Below are 15,902 nucleotides of genomic sequence, written 5' to 3' on the forward strand. Positions count from 1 at the left end.
AGCGTGCGTTTCTTGTGACTGCGATGGGTGGTGCAGGGTCCATCAGAGGTGCGCGCTCCTGGGTGTGGGACACTTGTTCCCTGTGACTTTCCGTGGGAGGCTCAGGGGTGGCCCTGCTGCTCCCCCCGGCGTCCGTGTCCCGTGATTCCATGTGGGAGGCTCAGGGGTGGCCCTGCTGCTCCCCCCGGCGTCCGTGTCCCGTGACTCTCCGTGGGAGGCTCAGGGGTGGCCCTGCTGCTCCCCCCGGCGTCCGTGTCCCGTGACTCTCCGTGGGAGGCTCAGGGGTGGCCCTGCTGCTCCCCCCGGCGTCCGTGTCCCGTGACTCTCCGTGGGAGGCTCAGGGGTGGCCCTGCTGCTCCCCCCGGCGTCCGTGTCCCGTGACTCCGCGTGGGGAGGCTCAGGGGTGGCCCTGCTGCTCCCCCCGGCGTCCGTGTCCCGTGACTCTCCGTGGGGAGGCTCAGGGGTGGCCCTGCTGCTCCCCCCGGCGTCCGTGTCCCGTGACTCTCCGTGGGGAGGCTCAGGGGTGGCCCTGCTGCTCCCCCCGGCGTCCGTGTCCCGTGACTCTCCGTGGGGAGGCTCAGGGGTGGCCCTGCTGCTCCCCCCGGCGTCCGTGTCCCGTGACTCTCCGTGGGAGGCCCGGGGTTGGCACTCCTTCCCCCAGCGTGTATCCTGCTCCACTTTCCCACGCGCACTCCGGCGGCTCTGGCCCGCGAGCTGGGGCTCTCCTGGGCAGGCGTGCGCCCCCCGTCGTCCCGCTCGCTTCCCGCACCCCTAGGCGGTGGCCCGGCGCACTATGCCCGGGAGTTCTGGCGGCTTCCTGCTGGGCCTCGTGCCCAGGGCCTGCCGAGTCCGGAAGGAGACGTCCCGTCCGGCCTGGGTCCGGCCTGGGCCTCTGGGTTCCGAGCCGCCCGCCCCGCGGCCCCTTCCTCCCAGGCTCCCGCGCTGCACCCCGCAGCGGCGCCGGGCCGGCGACCGCCCTCTCCTCAGGCCGCTTCCCCGCTCCTGGGGACGCGGCCCCTCATCCGCTCCCCGCATCCCCGGACGCGGGCTCTGAGCGCCGCGGCGGCCGCCTCACGCGGGACTCGGCCCGGCTCTGAGGAAACGCGGCGACGCCGGGAGGCGTCTGCGACTTCCGGTCCGGGCGGGCTGCGGGGGCAGCGGAACCCAGGCGCGAGGCCCGTGCTCCCGGCCGGACGCCGATCCGCGTGCACTGGAGGCGGAGCCCGGCGCGCGGCCCCAGCCGCGGGCCGCACGTGCGCAGCCGGGAGGCGGAGCCAGGCGCGCGGGTCGGTGCAGCGCGGCGCGCCATGGCGGAGCGCGGCGGCGACGGCGGCGCTCGCCCGTGGGCCCCCGAGGACGCCTGGATCGGCAGCCACCCCAAGGTGAGGGGCCGGGCGCGGGCTCCTCTCACGCGTGGGCGGAGACGCGGCCGGGAGCCGTGCGGGGTGGCGCGTGGGCGGGGACGCGGCCGGTGAGCCGTGCGGGGTGTCGCGTGGGCGGGGACGCGGCCGGGAGCCATGCGGGGTGTCGCGTGGGCGGGGACGCGGCCGGTGAGCCGTGCGGGGTGTCGCGTGGGCGGGGACGCGGCCGGGAGCCATGCGGGGTGTCGCGTGGGCGGGGACGCGGCCGGGGAGCCGTGCGGGGTGTCGCGTGGGCGGGGACGCGGCCGGGGAGCCGTGCGGGGTGTCGCGTGGGCGGGGACGCGGCCGGGGAGCCGTGCGGGTGGCGATGGGCCCGCGAGGTCGGGAGGGCCGGTTGCCCCGTGTGCCGAGTCCCGCCCCCGCCCCCCGCCCTCGCCCTCGCCCCCTCCCCCGCCCTCGCCCCCTCCCCCTCTCCCCCGCACCCAGGGCGGCGCGGTGTTGGGGGTCTCCCCCTGAGAAACGGGGTGACCACGGCGCGCACCGCGTGGGGCTCCTCCGGCTTAGGTCGGTGGCTGTTGGTCAGGCGTCTGCCGCGGGGAGTGGCCGTGCTGGTCACTCAGCTCGCTCTTTTACGTTTCTTAAGACTGGGGCCGGCGCTGTGGCGCAGCCGGTTAAAGCCCTGGCCTCCCATATGGGCGCCGGTTCGAGTCCCGGCTGCTCTCTGCTGTGGCCTGGGAAAGCAGTGGAGGATGGCCCAGGGGCTTGGGCCCTGCACCCGCGTGGGAGACCGGGAAGAAGCTCCTGGCTTCAGATGGGCACAGCTCTGGCTGTTGCAGCCATTGGAGGAGTGAACCAGCGGATGGAAGACCCCTCTCTCTGTAACTCTGTCTTTAGAGACTTTACCGTTTATTTGGAAGAGTTAGAGAGAGGGAGAGGGAGACCCGACCCTCCACCGTTCACTCCCCGGATGAGTGCAGTGGCTGGGGCTGCAGGATGCCGGCCACTTGGCCGGTGGTCAGTGGCCTGGTGGCCCGTGGTCGTGGCTTCCTGCGGTGTGCACAGAGCCAGCCCCAGGCTCAGCCTCCAGTGCAGGCCGTGATAGACTGAGCGTGGAGGCCGAGTTCCGCAGAGAACTGAGGGACTTAGCGTTTCCTGCCCAGCACTTTTCTCACTGAGTCCGCTCAGTCGGTTGTGAAGAGGCCCGGCCGGGTGCAGTGCGGGTCCGTGTGCAGACCTGCGCTCTGTAGACCTGGACAGCAAGCTTCGGAGCGGACGCACTCTGCAGTCGGGGAGAAATAAACACCAGTGGGTATCTGATTTCCGGCTCTGCCTTTGTGTGGCTCGGTTTGCCAGTGACTTAGGTCCGTCCGTGGAGCGTGGTGGCAGGGCGGCCCCCGCAGGCACCACTCCCCTGCCGTCCGGCTCACAGCCCCTCGGCGCCCCGTCGCGCGGAGGATCCGGACCTCTGGCGTGGCCCCGCCTGCGGTTGCATGGCAGCCCTGATCTGCACCTGTGCGCTGACACCCGTCTTCCCAGCCGCCCTCGCGGAGCTCGCCCTGCGCGAGCCCTGCTCGCCCGGGGACGCGCGGCCTCGGCGTCCCCTCGGAGACGCGTTCCCCCTGCAGCTGGTTTGTCCGCTTCGGTGACACCTCCCGGGCGTGGGGAGGAGGGGGCGTGGCGTTCCGGCAGTGTCTCCCCATGCAGGTGACAGGCCCCCACGAGACCCCGGGACAGCCCACGGCTGCTGCTGCGGGTCTCGGACGCGTGTGGCTCACCCTCACCTTGTCGACTGCTCGCTGTGGCTCTGCGTTGCTTGTTCTAAGGGCAGGGCCTTGGGCCCGTTCTGTCACTCACCGGCCACACCCCGAGGGGAGCTCCGTGTGTGGTCTCATCCCATCGCGGTCACAGGTCGTTTTTGCCCAGTTTGTGTGTTCTGACAGCTGCAGACCCTCCGGAGGCAGATGCCATCCTGCGTCGCCCTCTACCTTCTGTGCAGATAGCACACGTGCAGTGACACGCGCCCACTGGAGGGGCACCCGAGCCTCCCTTCCGCGTCTGACGCCCCCATTTTGATTTCCAGTATTTGGAGATGATGGAGTTGGATGCGGGAGATGCCACGCAAGTGTACGCAGCGTTCTTGGTTTTCCTGGACCTCATGGAGAGTAAGCCGCCCACCTCTGTGTGGACTGGGGCCGTGCTGGGGTCGGGCGCTGGGTTGGGATCTCCGCGCTGACGTTACGGTGAGCAGTCGCTCATGCATTTGCTGCTAGTTTTGTCAAGCAGTTTTGCAGCTTCCTTATCTTTTTACGTTGGGAATTATTGAGTAACAGAAACGCTAGACGAGTAGAGAAGAGGCCGGGGTAAGGGTGACATTGCCACATAGAAGTTCGGAGCCTTTACTTTGGCTTTTGATAAGCGGTCTTGCCCGTTCGACGCGGCTCTTCCAGGTAAAAGTTGGCATGAAGTGAACTGCGTGGGACTGCCAGAGCTGCAGCTCATCTGCCTGGTCGGCACGGAGATAGAAGGGGAGGGCTTGCAGACCATTGTGCCCACGCCCGTCACAGCCTCCCTCAGCCACAACAGGTGAGCGCGGGTTTTGGTCTTGGCTAACCGACAGTTCAGAAGCGAAGCAGCCGGGATTCAAACCCGTGGACAAGAGATGCTGGTGTTGTAGGCTTCGACTTAACCTGCCACACTCTAACATAGATCCCACATTCTTTTTTTATATTATTAACAGTAAATGTTTGTTGGTTGTGTTTTGAGTTTGTGAATCTTTCATTGTCTTATTTATTTGTTTACTTGATCGGCCGTGAGAAGAGACTGGTCTTCCGTCTGCTGGTTCACCCCCAGATGAAGTAGCCAGGGCTGGGGCGGGTGGCAGCCAGGAGCTGGGACTCCCTCTGGGTCTCCCGTGTTTGCGGCCGGGGCCCGACCACTGGGACCATCGTCTGCACATTAGCAGGGAGCTGCATTGCAAGTGGAGCAGCCAGGACTCATGGTTGCCAGTGTTGCAGGCAGCGGCCTGATCTGGCCCAATCTTCTACTGTCTTTAAGGTAGCTTTCAATCAGTGGCGGTACTTAAGTTGAATGTAATCAGATATCTGTCTTCTCGTGGAGTCAGTGTCTTTGTGTCTGGCTTAAGAAATGGTACCTGTCTAGAGACCTGGAAGTGTTCCCTGTATTTCACTAGAGTGTTAAGGTTTGTTCGTGTCTGATGGTGTGGGAGGTGCTCCGGGGGCCACGTTTCTCCCCCATTGGCAGCGCCCCTCTGCTCCCTGTTTGCAGCACGCCGCCTCTGCCCTGACTTGCTCCGCTGGTCAGTTCCTCTGTCCTCCCAGGGGTCGTTGTATCTGATGAGTCAGCGCTGGCAAAAATGAAGAGGTGCTGCTTCCAGAGTTAGGCCCCAGACGGTGGCTTCTCCCCGGCACTTTGCACGTGGAGGGAAGCCGGGTGACTGGGCTGCCGTCCTGAGGCGCAGCTGCAGCGGAGGGGAGAAGGGAGTCCCCGCGGACAAGATTCTCGAGAGACGGGGCGGCCTGCGTTCAGGGGGCGAGTTGAAGAGCCATGGGGGCAGGGAGAGGGGTGCAGGGGGAGAGGTGGGAGCGGGCATACTGCGGAGATGTAGGGGAGAGGGCAGAGCCCTTGAAGTGCCTCTGAGCGCCTCTGTGCTGGCTCGGGGGGCTGCATGCCTGGTGCGGCAGGAGGAGCACTGCTGTGTCCTCTGGGCTGACCAGGGGCTCAGATGATCAGTGCCTGATACGTCAGACCCCCCCCCGCCCCCGCCCCGTCAGCGCTGCCGCCTTGTGCGTGCTCCGCAGTGTTGGGTGAGCTGGTGTCTTCTTGGCTCTGTCCTCGTGGCTCTGACCAGGGGCTCAGATAGATGATCAGTGCGTGATCCGTCAGACCCCCCCACGCCCCCGCCCCGTCAGCGCTGCCGCCTTGTGCGTGCTCCGCAGTGTTGGGTGAGCTGATTCTCGGGTTTCTGGGCAGTGCTGGTGTGTGGTCCGTCGTGAGAAGTGCTCGTTGCTGTCAGGCTGCCCATGCTGCTTCGCACAGACCTGCATCCTCCGAGAAGCGCAGCCGATTGGGTCGGCCTCGGTCGGTATGATTGCTGCACTTCCTGGGTTTTACGAGCCCTCCTGCAGCTGAGAGACTTTGTTCCTCAAAATGCCTGTAACAAGGTCCTGTTACACTGTGTGGAGAAGGAGCTACTATTCACAATTAATTTGAATTCAATCCTAAAACATAAAATCAATGAAGCGAAAGCAGTAGTCTGTTTTTTCCAAAATCATTCCGTAGGTCTCAGAGTACCAATTTGTGTCCACTAATTTTAGTATCTTCTAGCCGATAATTAAGGTTTTCCCAGCTTTGTTGGTTTAGGCTGTTTTCTTCTTTACATAGAAATGGTTGGGATGATAATTCAGGAAGCCACTTTATGCTCTTCGTTTAATAACTCAGAGAGCTTGTCTTTGTGTCATTTTTATATACATATTCATGACTGTATAATACAGCGAAGTAATAACATGGAAAATAGCACAAATAAATCCTGACGCTTGTTATGTGTTTGCTTGCTTCTTAGGTCATCCAGTTTTCCCCTCAGGCTTTCTAACGGGGGTGTGTGTGTGTGTGTGTGTGTGTGATTGATTCCGGTCGCCCAGGCTGGCAGGGGCATTGGCGGTGGCAGGGCACTGTGTCTATTTCCGGTGTGCTGTATGACGCAGGATGTGGCGTGTCCAACACAAGTGCTGTGTTTAGGGCTCCTGAGGCCGACGCAGCAGTTCCCCCGTTAGTGACAGGAGCAGCTGCTGCTCCCCGCCCGCGGGGGCCTTACGTGGCGACACCGCCGGAAGCACGCGGGCCTCAGAAAGCCCACGGACATGCACTTTGTAGGAAACCCTGCGTGATTTCACTAGTCTGGCACCAAAATAAGCTGCTTTTCATCCTGTCTCCCGACACACGTGTACCTGAGTGGGAAGATGTGAAGGTAGCACCGGGAATGAAATTCTCCCCCGGAGGGGCCCGGGACTCGCACTCGCGACCTGAGAGCTGGGGACGCTGTGTCCAGCAAGACAGCCCTGGAAGTCACTCTGGTGCCGAGTCGGGCTGGGCAGAGGAGTTTTGTTTCTCCTTTGGTGGTTGTTGGACAGGACCGAGTGCAAACAGCCCGTCCTCCACTGAGCTCTTCCCTGAGGTGGGTATTGGGTTGTCTCCATGAACCCTCTGGTGGGTGACTGAGCAGTGACAAGCGGCTCCATGTCTGTGGGTTGCACGAGCGCAGGTCCAGCCAAGCCTGGGTCACAGATGCCTGGGCGAGAGATCGCGCCTGCACTGAGCCTGTGCGACGGCTTTCCTCGTCGTTAGCCCTACAGCTGTTGACGTGGCGTCGCGCTGTAGGAGGTGCCGCAAGTGCTCTAGCGGTGACGTGGAGGACGTGGGAGGACGTGTGTAGCTGCCATGCAAACACGGTGCCACCTACAATCAGTCCACGAGAACAGGAACTTGGTTTGTTCATTGCGCTGTACCCACGTGTGGGCTGCAGGGCTCCCGGCCAGCGCGTTGTAACCGCGTTCTCTGCACAGGTCAGAGAATTCAAAGGTGGAGACACAGCAATGTACGGAGAACAGGGTCCACTTGGAGCAAAACAGAATGCAAACTCAAGAACCAGGTAGTACTGGACAAACAGCCAGAATGCAGAAAGGCCCCAAAGAAAAACTCCTCACGAGGCAGCCACAGCCAGCGCAAAAAGCCCTCCACAAAGGAAAAACGCAAGCATCTTAAACTGTATCTTTAAAAAATGTATTTATTTGAAAGAGTTACAGGGAGAGAGACAGAGCTATCTTCCATCCACTGGGTCACTCCCTCCCCAGATGGCTACAACGGCCAGGGCTGGGCCACACCAAAGCCAGGAGGCAGGACGTCATTTCGGTCTCCCGTGTGAATGGCGCTGAACACCTGGGCCGTCTTTCACTGTTTTTCCCATGCGTTAGTAGGAAATGGATCAGAAGTGGAGCAGCTGGGACTCAAACCGGTGCCCATATGGGATGCTGGATCACGGACGGCAGTTTTACCTGCTGTGCCACAGTGCCGGCCCTGGTATCTTTGCTTTTTTCAAGCCTGGTTAATTAATTTGAAAGTCAAAGCCTCAGACAAGGAAGGAGACACAAAGAGACAGAGCTGCTGGTTCACTCCCCAAACCCTGCGACAGGAGGGCCGCGCCAGGCCCAAGGCAGAGCCACGCTCCACCTCCACCTGCCGCACGTGTGGGGGGCTCAGGCACTTGGACCGTCATCCTCTGCCGTCCCAGCTGGGTTTTCAGGAGGCTGAAGTGCAAACAGCAGCCAGGATGCAAACCGGCACGTGGATACGGGACGCCGTGTCACAGCCGCTTAGCTCAGGCCGCCGCAGCGCCGGTCCCTTAGCTGCTCGGCCAAATGCCTGCTCCAGAAGGAACTTACTTAACCACGAAGGAGAGGTCCTTAGATCCGACTTCTCAGCGCGTCTGAGATGCTCCGAGCTGTGGGATTTAACCCTAGGGTCGCTGCACTGCTGCCTCCCTGTGACAAAGTGCGTCTGCTCTCTGGAGCGGTGGCTGTTACAGACACACGTGACCCCTTCTGGGGCCTGCAGCGGGGCTGGGAGAGTGACCTCATGACCTCTGCGCAGCCCCAGCTCTGGCCACAGACATTTCTTTCTCTGGCCCTTAGGGAGGAAAGTCAGCACCTGACCCCCACTGCGGTGCCGGCTCTCGGGAGGGCCGCGTGGCCGCGTGGCCCGTGTGCGCTTAGCCCTGGGGTTAGCTGCCCTGGCTCCACCGGCGAGGCCCGGGTGCAGTGTGGTGCCCTGGGACTCTCTTGGGGCTGAGTCTGTGGGTGAGCAGGGCTCCTGGCACCGTGTGGCTGGGAGAGCCGCACGTTCTCACGGGCCGCCTTGAAGAGGGCACAGGGCAGGTGCCTTGTCCTGTGGGTTGACGTGAGTCGTAACTCAGACCCCTGATGCGGTCTGTTTCCACAGGATTTGAAGTTGAAATATGACACTGTAAGTTGTCCTGTGCAAACCTCCAGTTGTCACAGAAGAGGCGGTGCTGGGATTTGGAGGGCGTTTTCCTAGCGTCCGCTCGGGGCTGCCAGTGGCTGCCGGCTTTGCCCCGCTGCTGACACAGGCGCGAGCGTGGCGCGGCGCTGTCCGCGGCGGCAGAGCTGCGGGGACAGGAGCTGCCGTGCGCGCCGGGGCCTGTTCCGTGGAGCAGCAGCCGCGGTTATCGTTGAGACGTCTTTTGTGGGGGCTCAGTTTTTTTCTTTCCGATACAACTCAGTTGAAAAGTTGAACTTCCTCTTAATAAATAGGTCACATTTTTCATACGTAGATTTGCATTAATTTTTATTTGAAAGGCAGAGTTAGAGAGAGTGTTCTTCATCCTCTGGTTCACCCCCAAATGGCCACAGTGAGGGGGACTGAGCTAGGCCAAAGCCAGGCGCTGCATCCGTGTCTCCCACACGAGTGGCATGGGCTCAGGTACTTGAGCCGTCTTCCAGGCACGTTGGAGGGAGGGAGCTGGGTTGGAAGTAGAACAGCTGGGGCTCCGACTGGCACTCGAGTGGGCTGCCGGTGTCACAGGGACTTACCTGCTGTGCCGTAGCACTGGCCGCTGCTCCGTGGTTTCCAGTTAAGATCCAAGTTGTGAGCATGTTAGAACTTGAGACTGTAGGGGCCGGCACTGTAGCACAGTGGTTAAAGCAGCTGCCTGTGGTGCCAGCACTGGTTCAAGTCCCGGCTGCTCCGCTTCTGATCGAGCTCCCTGCTAACGTGCCTGGGAAAGCAGTGGAAGGTGGCCCAGTGCTTGGGCCCTACACCCACCCGGGAGACCCAGAAGAAGCTCCTGTCTTAGGATTCGGCCAGCTCTGGTCCTCTTGTGGCCCTTTGGGGAGTGAACCAGCAGATAGAAGATTTTTCTCTGTCTTCCCCCTGCTCCCCATAACTCTGACTTTTGAATAAATAAATAAATCTTTTTTTTTTTTTTTTTTTGACAGGCAGAGTGGACAGTGAGAGAGAGAGACAGAGAGAGAAAGGTCTTCCTTTTGCCGTTGGTTCACCCTCCAATGGCCGCCGCGGTCGGCGCACTGCGGCCGGCGCACCGCGCTGATCCGATGGCAGGAGCCAGGAGCCAGGTGCTTTTCCTGGTCTCCCATGGGGTGCAGGGCCCAAGCACCTGGGCCATCCTCCACTGCACTCCCTGGCCACAGCAGAGGGCTGGCCTGGAAGAGGGGCAACCGGGACAGAATCCGGCGCCCCGACCGGGACTAGAACCCGGTGTGCCGACGCCGCTAGGCGGAGGATTAGCCTAGTGAGCCGCGGCGCCGGCCTAATAAATAAATCTTTAAAAAAGAATTGAGACCATAGTGTGGTGGTGGCACTGGCGCACTGTTGCTGGCGTCTCTGCTGTCGTGTGGGATTTGCCCATAGAGCTTGGGACCCCTGCTGCTGTCAGTGTCACTGCAGACTTGGGGACCGACGACGATAGGAACCGCTCAGCGTCCTACCGAGGGCACAGGGGAGGGGACGGCTCTGTGCTGAGCCCCTGTTGGAGACAGGTGGGGATGCCTCCCGGGGGGGGGATGGCTCTGTGCTGAGCCCCTGTCGGAGACAGGTGGGGACGCCTCCCAGGGGAGGGGACGGCTCAGGGCAGGGCCCCAGCTCCAGTGCGCAGACAGGAGTGCAGAGGTGGGAACTTCCATTGCGTTCCTGACAGTGCCCCCCCCCCCCCCCCCCCGCCCAGCTCTGGGTAATTTCCACCCCGTAGGGCTTCCCACAGGGTGTCTGAGGTTAGTCTAAAAATACTCTAAAAATACTCTTCTATTTATACCAAACAAGGGTCAATGGAGAATAAAAAAGAAGCAGAGGTGGAAATTTCTATCCTGAATTTCAGGACGTGGGCTCCAATTCCCATCTCCTGACCTGAGGCAGAAACCACATGTGTGCACACCCTGATTCAAACAGTGTCCACCTTGAGAAACAGGACGTGGGAAAGCTGGCCTAATGGGTTTTTCCTTCTGTCTGTGTCCTGCCTTCACTCTGTTGGGGCTGTTCAGAGACGCTCACCTGCCATGTGGCACCAGAGACCTCAGGTACGCCACCTCCAAGGTGAAGTGCTGCACCCTGACGGGTTAGAGCGGTTCCAGTGGAAGCCAACCCCTGGTCTGTTTCTTCCTCTTCCTCTTCTTTTTTTTTTTTAAGATTAATTTATATATTTGAACGGCAGGGTTACAGAGACAGAGAGAGAGAAAGAGAAATCTTCCATCTTCCATTGGCCATCGCTGGGCCAATCCGAAGCCAGGAGCCAGGAGCTTCTTCCCAGTCTCCCTTACGGGTGCAGGGGCACGAGCACCTGGGCCATCTTCCGCAGCTTCCCCAGGCCACAGCAGAGAGCTGGGTTGAAAGTGGAGCAGCGGGGACTCAAACCGGCGCCCGTATGGGATGCCAGCACTGCAGGTGGCGGCTTTACCAGCTACACCAGAGCACCAGCCCCTAGTCTATTTCTTCTCTTCCATTAGTGTAGAAAAAGCTAATTCAAGATGCATAGCCTATAAAAATTGGTCTTTTGGACTATTCATTTATGTATTTCTTTTAAAAATTTATTTGAAAGGCAGACACACACAGATCTCTCCTCCACTGATTGACCCCCCCGGATAGGTGCCCACGGCAGCCAGGGCTGGGCCAGACCAAGGCCAGGAGCTGTGAACTCCGTCTGGATGTCTCATGAGGTGGCTGGCCCAAGTACTGGAGCCGCCACCTGCAGCCTCCCGGGGTGAGCTGGGACTCAGCCCAGCACCTTGATGTGGGTGCAGGTGTCCCGAGGCCTCTTGACGTACAGATGCCCACTCCTGACTGTTCAGTTGCTTGTTTTCCACTCTTGCATGGGCAGGTGCTTGGAGGGCGCCCTACCCGCCAGTGCCTGTCGCTGCAGGTGATGAAGTTGCTGCCTTACCTGGTGTGGGACGCGGGCATCCCAGGGGGCTCCCCTGCTAGCCCTGACGCCGACCCTGTGTGTGACAGTCTGAACCCAGAGGCTGGGGCAGCAAGGAGGGCCCGCCAGAGAGGGGCTGAAGAAACAGAGACTACCAGATACCTGTGTCTCCTCTCCCCTTAGAACAGATGGCAGAGTGCCCAGAGCGTAATGTGCCGCCACACCGGGTTTCCCATGCGCAGACCTGGGTGGCAGCAGCAGGCAGAGGCAGCACAGGGCAGCAGCGTGTCACTGGAGCTGGGTGGCACTGATTCCAGGCAGCTGGAGACAAAGTAACAGACTCCCCGCCAAGAGACTCAGAAACCGGTAGTGGGAAAGCAAGGAAATGAAAGTGGTGCCAGGAAAATCCGTGTTGACTGCGAGCAGGAGGTGAGGGGGCATCCACAGAGCATGACGGAGGGAGAGCCGAGGGCAGCCCCGGGGGCGTCAGCGTGCGCGGGTCCACCTCCCAGCCCAGCAGCGGTGGGCACACTGCGTGAGACAGGACCAACGGCGTGCTGTCTGCAGCAGACACTGGGACCCGGGGACAGGCTGGCGGGTCCTCGGTCTCCCGTAGCCCTCTGTCCTGCCATGCCAGCCCATGACGTTAAACGCTCCCGATGCTGTCAGAGGCCTCGGATTGGTTGGTGCATTTTTCTCTCTCTGTACTTCAGGCTGGTTTCTTCGAGCTGTTTGCAGGTCTGCTCGTGCTTTCCTCACCACATCTGGTCTACCGTTGAACTGCTCAGTGCTTACACTAACACACCGGAGTGCCCGCTTTCTCTAGAATTTCCCTTGCAGCCGGCATGTCTGTCTTGCACTCTCTGATCTGTTCCCTCCACGCTGTAGCATAGTTACGAGTTATTTTAGTGTCTTTAGCAGTGAAGGTCAGCATCGGAGTTTTCAGCTTCTGTTTTCAGGCCTTGGATCGCCTGGTACTCTGGTTTTCAGTCCATTTCAGTGCCTCCTCCCACTGCCCCCTGCCCCCTGCCCCTTGCCCCCTGCGTGTCTTGAGAGACTGAGGATGGTGCCACTTCCTGCCCCAGGGAACCCCATCCTGGGCCCGTGTCCTCACCCCAAGCAGTCGGGCCAGGCTGCTGCAGCCGCCGATCCTGAGTTCTCTTCCGGTTTCAGATAGTCGGGGAGGGAGCCGGGCCCCTCGCTCAGCAGGCCTGGTGACTGGAGCCCCTGCCCTCGCTGTTCGTGCTGGTGCTGGGAGACCTGGGGAGGGGAGGGCTTGGTGTCCCTGTGGGTGGCAGCTCCTGGGTGGGGGCTGTCCTCACCCTGCTGAGCTGCCTGCCTGCGACAGCTCGCCCGTGGGCCCTGGCCAGGCTTAGCGGTCGCCCTCGGGTGGAAGCGCCTCTGTTACTCTCAGGGTCCCTGCAGGGGCTCCTCTCTCCTAGAGACTTCTCTGCTTGAAGTCGCTTTGTGTTTGTGTCTCCTTCACGGTGATACCTTGCAGTGAACTGGCGTTGCCTTGGTTACGGCGTGGTGGTTTCTGAAGCTCTTCCCTGCCCCAGCTGAAGGGGCGCTTCCTCCCACTTTGACTTTTGAGCCAGTAGTTCCGGGGGGGCTTTCTCATGGCCCAGAGTCGGGTCCCCAAAGCTTTCCTGAAAAGGCCGGAAGGGGGCGGCCAGGCCCTGTGGACCAGAGGCAAAGCCGGGCTGTGGCGGAGGCGCCGGTGTACAGCCCCCGGGGAGGACGGGGGGGCCTGCGGGGCAGTGGACAGCGGTTAAAGTCAGTGTGAATCACGTGTCACACGTCGGGAGATGGTCCTTGTGGCTGTGCTGAGCCTGAATACCACGTTGACGCGAAGAGCACCCGTAAGAGCGCGCTGTCCCAGGAGTGGGAACGCCAGGCCCTTAGCCGGGTTTCGTGCCCTGAACCCGCCTGTCCTGTGCTGGGAGGAGGGGGCTGGGCCCGTGGCGGCCCTGCCTCGTGGGACGCCGGGACACGGGTGATGCCACGCTGCCCCAGGCGTGGGAACGCCAGGCCCTTAGCCGGGTTTCGTGCCCTGAACCCGCCTGTCCTGTGCTGGGAGGAGGGGGCTGGGCCCGTGGCGGCCCTGCCTCGTGGGACGCTGGGACACGGGTGCTGCCACGCTGCCCCAGGCGTGGGTGCGGCAGGTCGCTGGTGATCCAGCTGGGTGACTGACTGCTCCCTCCGCCTGTGTCTGCTCCCAGGATCAGGGAGATCTTGCAGGCATCTCGGAAGCTGCGAGGAGATCCGGATTTGCCGATGTCCTTTACCTTGGCCATCGTGGAGTCCGACTCGACGATCGTCTATTACAGACTGACGGATGGGTTCACGCTGCCAGACCCCCAGGTCAGTGGTGAGGTGACTGACAGCGGCAGTGAGGAGGGACAGCCACTCAGAGACGCGCCGCTTCCTCTGCCGCCTGGGAATGCAGGGGAGGGCGTGGTTCTCGCGTCGGAAGACTGGCCGTGGCTGTGGCTGTGTTCTGTCCGGAGCGGGGTGTTCCCGCTTACTTCTGCTCACTGGTTCCCGTGCTCCGGGGAATGTCCTCGCGTCCCAGGCATTTCCCGAGTTCAGTGGGCGGCTGAGCTGGGGCCGAGTTCCCTGGGAGAACGCCTCTAGGAGCTGCTGCGTGGCGTGGCGTGGCGTGGCATGGCGAGGCGGGGCGGGGTGGGGTGGGGCGGGGCGGGGTGAGGCGACAGGAGCTCTGATTCGTGGCAGACTGTTGGCTGTCAGGATAATCACACTAACCGCTCTGCGTTTGCTTCCGAGCTGGGGCTCGCCGCGAGAGGCCCGCGCTGACCCCCTGGTTTTGTGTGGCAGAACGTCCCCCTAAGGAGATGACGCCTGTGCTCCCGACACAAGACCGCGAGACCCGTCGGCTGCTGCCTCTTGGACCTGCGACAGGCGGGGTCGCCCGGCTGGTCCCGCAGAACACAGCCTTCCCAGGCCGGGTTTTGTGTCGGGGAACTGGAGCAGTTGCTGGAGACTCAGCAGGGACAGTGACCCACGTCTGTGTGCAGGGCCGCCAGGCTGTTCTGAGGCCGGCGCCTGTCCCTGCTTCCGACGGTGGGGTGGAGGGCGTTCTAAACCCCGACCCCTGCAGAGTCTGCTCCTGTCTGCGTCTTCATCCCTCGTAGAAGGGAAAGACCCTCGCCTCTGGTTCTCCCACTGCAGTGCCTGCCACTCGCCTCTTGGGCCGACAGAGCTGGACATGCACCCATGCAGAGAGCGGGTTTGCAGCTGGACCCACAGGCCGGGGCGCTGCCGGCCAGGGCACACAGCCTCCCACCTGTCCTTGCCACCGTCTTGTTGTCAGCTGGAGCGGCACCAGGGAGGTGGAGAGGTGGGGCTAGCCTTAGCAATGGCATGGAGGTAGGGCTAGCCTTAGCAATGTTGCAGAGGTGGGGCTAGCCTTAGCAATGTCACGGAGGTGGGGCTGGCCTGAGCAATGTTGCCAAGGTGGGGCTAGCCTTAGCAATGTCATGGAGGTGGGGCTGGCCTGAGCAATGTCACAGAGGTGGGGCTAGCCTTAGCAATGTCATGGAGGTAGGCTAGCCTGAGCAATGTCGCAGAGGTGGGGCTAGCCTTAGCAATGTCATGGAGGTGGGGCTGTCCTGAGCAATGTCACAGAGGTGGGGCTGGCCTGAGCAATGTCATGGAGGTAGGCTAGCCTTAGCAATGTCATGGAGGTGGGGCTGGCCTGAGCAATGTCATGGAGGTAGGCTAGCCTTAGCAATGTCATGGAGGTGGGGCTGGCCTGAGCAATGTCATGGAGGTGGGGCTGGCCTGAGCAATGTCACGGAGGTAGGCTAGCCTGAGCGATGTCGTGGAGGTGGGGCTAGCCTTAGCAATGTCACGGAGGTGGGCTAGCCTGAGCAATGTCACGGAGATAGGCTAGCCTTAGCGATGTCACGGAGGTGGGCTAGCCTGAGCAATGTCGTGGAGGTGGGCTAGCCTGAGCGATGTCGTGGAGGTGGGCTAGCCTTAGCGATGTTGTGGAGGTGGGCTAGCCTGAGCGATGTCGCGTTGCCAGGCCATCAGGCCAGTTCGGTTCCAGCCCCGGTCCAGGCGGCCGACACAGGAACACTCGAGGTCCTGGGTGGACCACCGTAGTAGCTCAGGTCGTGAGCTGCTTACAGACAAGGCAGGAGGCAGTGGGCCTCCTTGGAAATCCAGGAAGTGCACGTCGGCCGCGCAGGCCGTCCCGTCTGCCGTGACTCCGGGCACTGCCGCCATGGCGTGGAGTCAGCTGCAGTAGCCACGCACGGCCGCAGTCCACTAGAACCGCACTCCAGTGGGCGTGGTTTGCCCATCTGCAGGCAGGTGCGTGTGAAGGGCGGATGTGCTCGCCGATAGCGGTAATGCCAGTGAAAACGTGTGTGTGTGTGGGGGGGGTGCTCCACGAAGTGAGAACCGAGGCTCGGGGCGCCGCGGGCGATGGCGCTGCAGACACGCGGCGCTGGCGAGGCACAGCGCTGACCGGAGGGTGCGGGGGTGGGTCCTCTTTCCCCGATGTCTCGGTCTCTCTGTACTACTTTTATAATAAAAATGCTTCACATGGA

At 61.7% G+C, this 15,902-nt stretch overlaps 1 protein-coding gene and 1 long non-coding RNA gene across 6 annotated transcripts; one reads left to right on the plus strand and one right to left on the minus strand.

The window, feature by feature from the left end:
- The first annotated feature begins 1,227 nt into the window (after window positions 1-1,227).
- On the plus strand, window positions 1,228-15,902 carry TSEN15 (tRNA splicing endonuclease subunit 15). Of its 5 annotated transcripts, none has more exons than XM_070055014.1 (7): window positions 1,228-1,382; window positions 3,442-3,523; window positions 3,809-3,944; window positions 13,545-13,686; window positions 14,161-14,741; window positions 14,915-14,972; window positions 15,145-15,902. In XM_070055014.1, exons 1-5 carry the CDS (start codon window positions 1,308-1,310, stop codon window positions 14,179-14,181), a joined length of 456 nt encoding a protein of 151 aa, XP_069911115.1. In that variant the 5' UTR covers window positions 1,228-1,307; the 3' UTR covers window positions 14,182-14,741; window positions 14,915-14,972; window positions 15,145-15,902. The 5 variants fall into 5 exon arrangements, with proteins under 5 accessions (XP_069911115.1, XP_069911117.1, XP_069911114.1 ...); XM_070055016.1 differs by having other exon boundaries at window positions 15,202-15,902; XM_070055013.1 differs by having other exon boundaries at window positions 14,161-14,972.
- LOC138844907 (uncharacterized) lies at window positions 14,862-15,457 on the minus strand. Its single transcript, XR_011381320.1, has 2 exons — window positions 15,324-15,457; window positions 14,862-15,183 (listed from the first exon to the last, which is right to left on the minus strand). It is a non-coding gene; the product is annotated as an uncharacterized lncRNA (long non-coding RNA).

The sequence above is a fragment of the Oryctolagus cuniculus genome, chromosome 13 (genome assembly GCF_964237555.1).
Source record: "Oryctolagus cuniculus chromosome 13, mOryCun1.1, whole genome shotgun sequence".
NCBI classification, from domain to species: Eukaryota; Metazoa; Chordata; class Mammalia; order Lagomorpha; family Leporidae; genus Oryctolagus; species Oryctolagus cuniculus.

What these genes read in the sequence shown, in the direction of transcription:
- TSEN15 (XM_070055013.1), top strand. Translation starts at nt 1,308, where the DNA reads ATGGCGGAGCGCGGCGGCGACGGCGGCGCTCGCCCGTGGGCCCCCGAG. An exon ending in GGATCGGCAGCCACCCCAAG is followed by an intron (nt 1,383 to 3,441) that starts GTGAGGGGCCGG and finishes TTTGATTTCCAG; the next exon opens with TATTTGGAGATGATGGAGTT. An exon ending in TTTCCTGGACCTCATGGAGA is followed by an intron (nt 3,524 to 3,808) that starts GTAAGCCGCCCA and finishes CGGCTCTTCCAG; the next exon opens with GTAAAAGTTGGCATGAAGTG.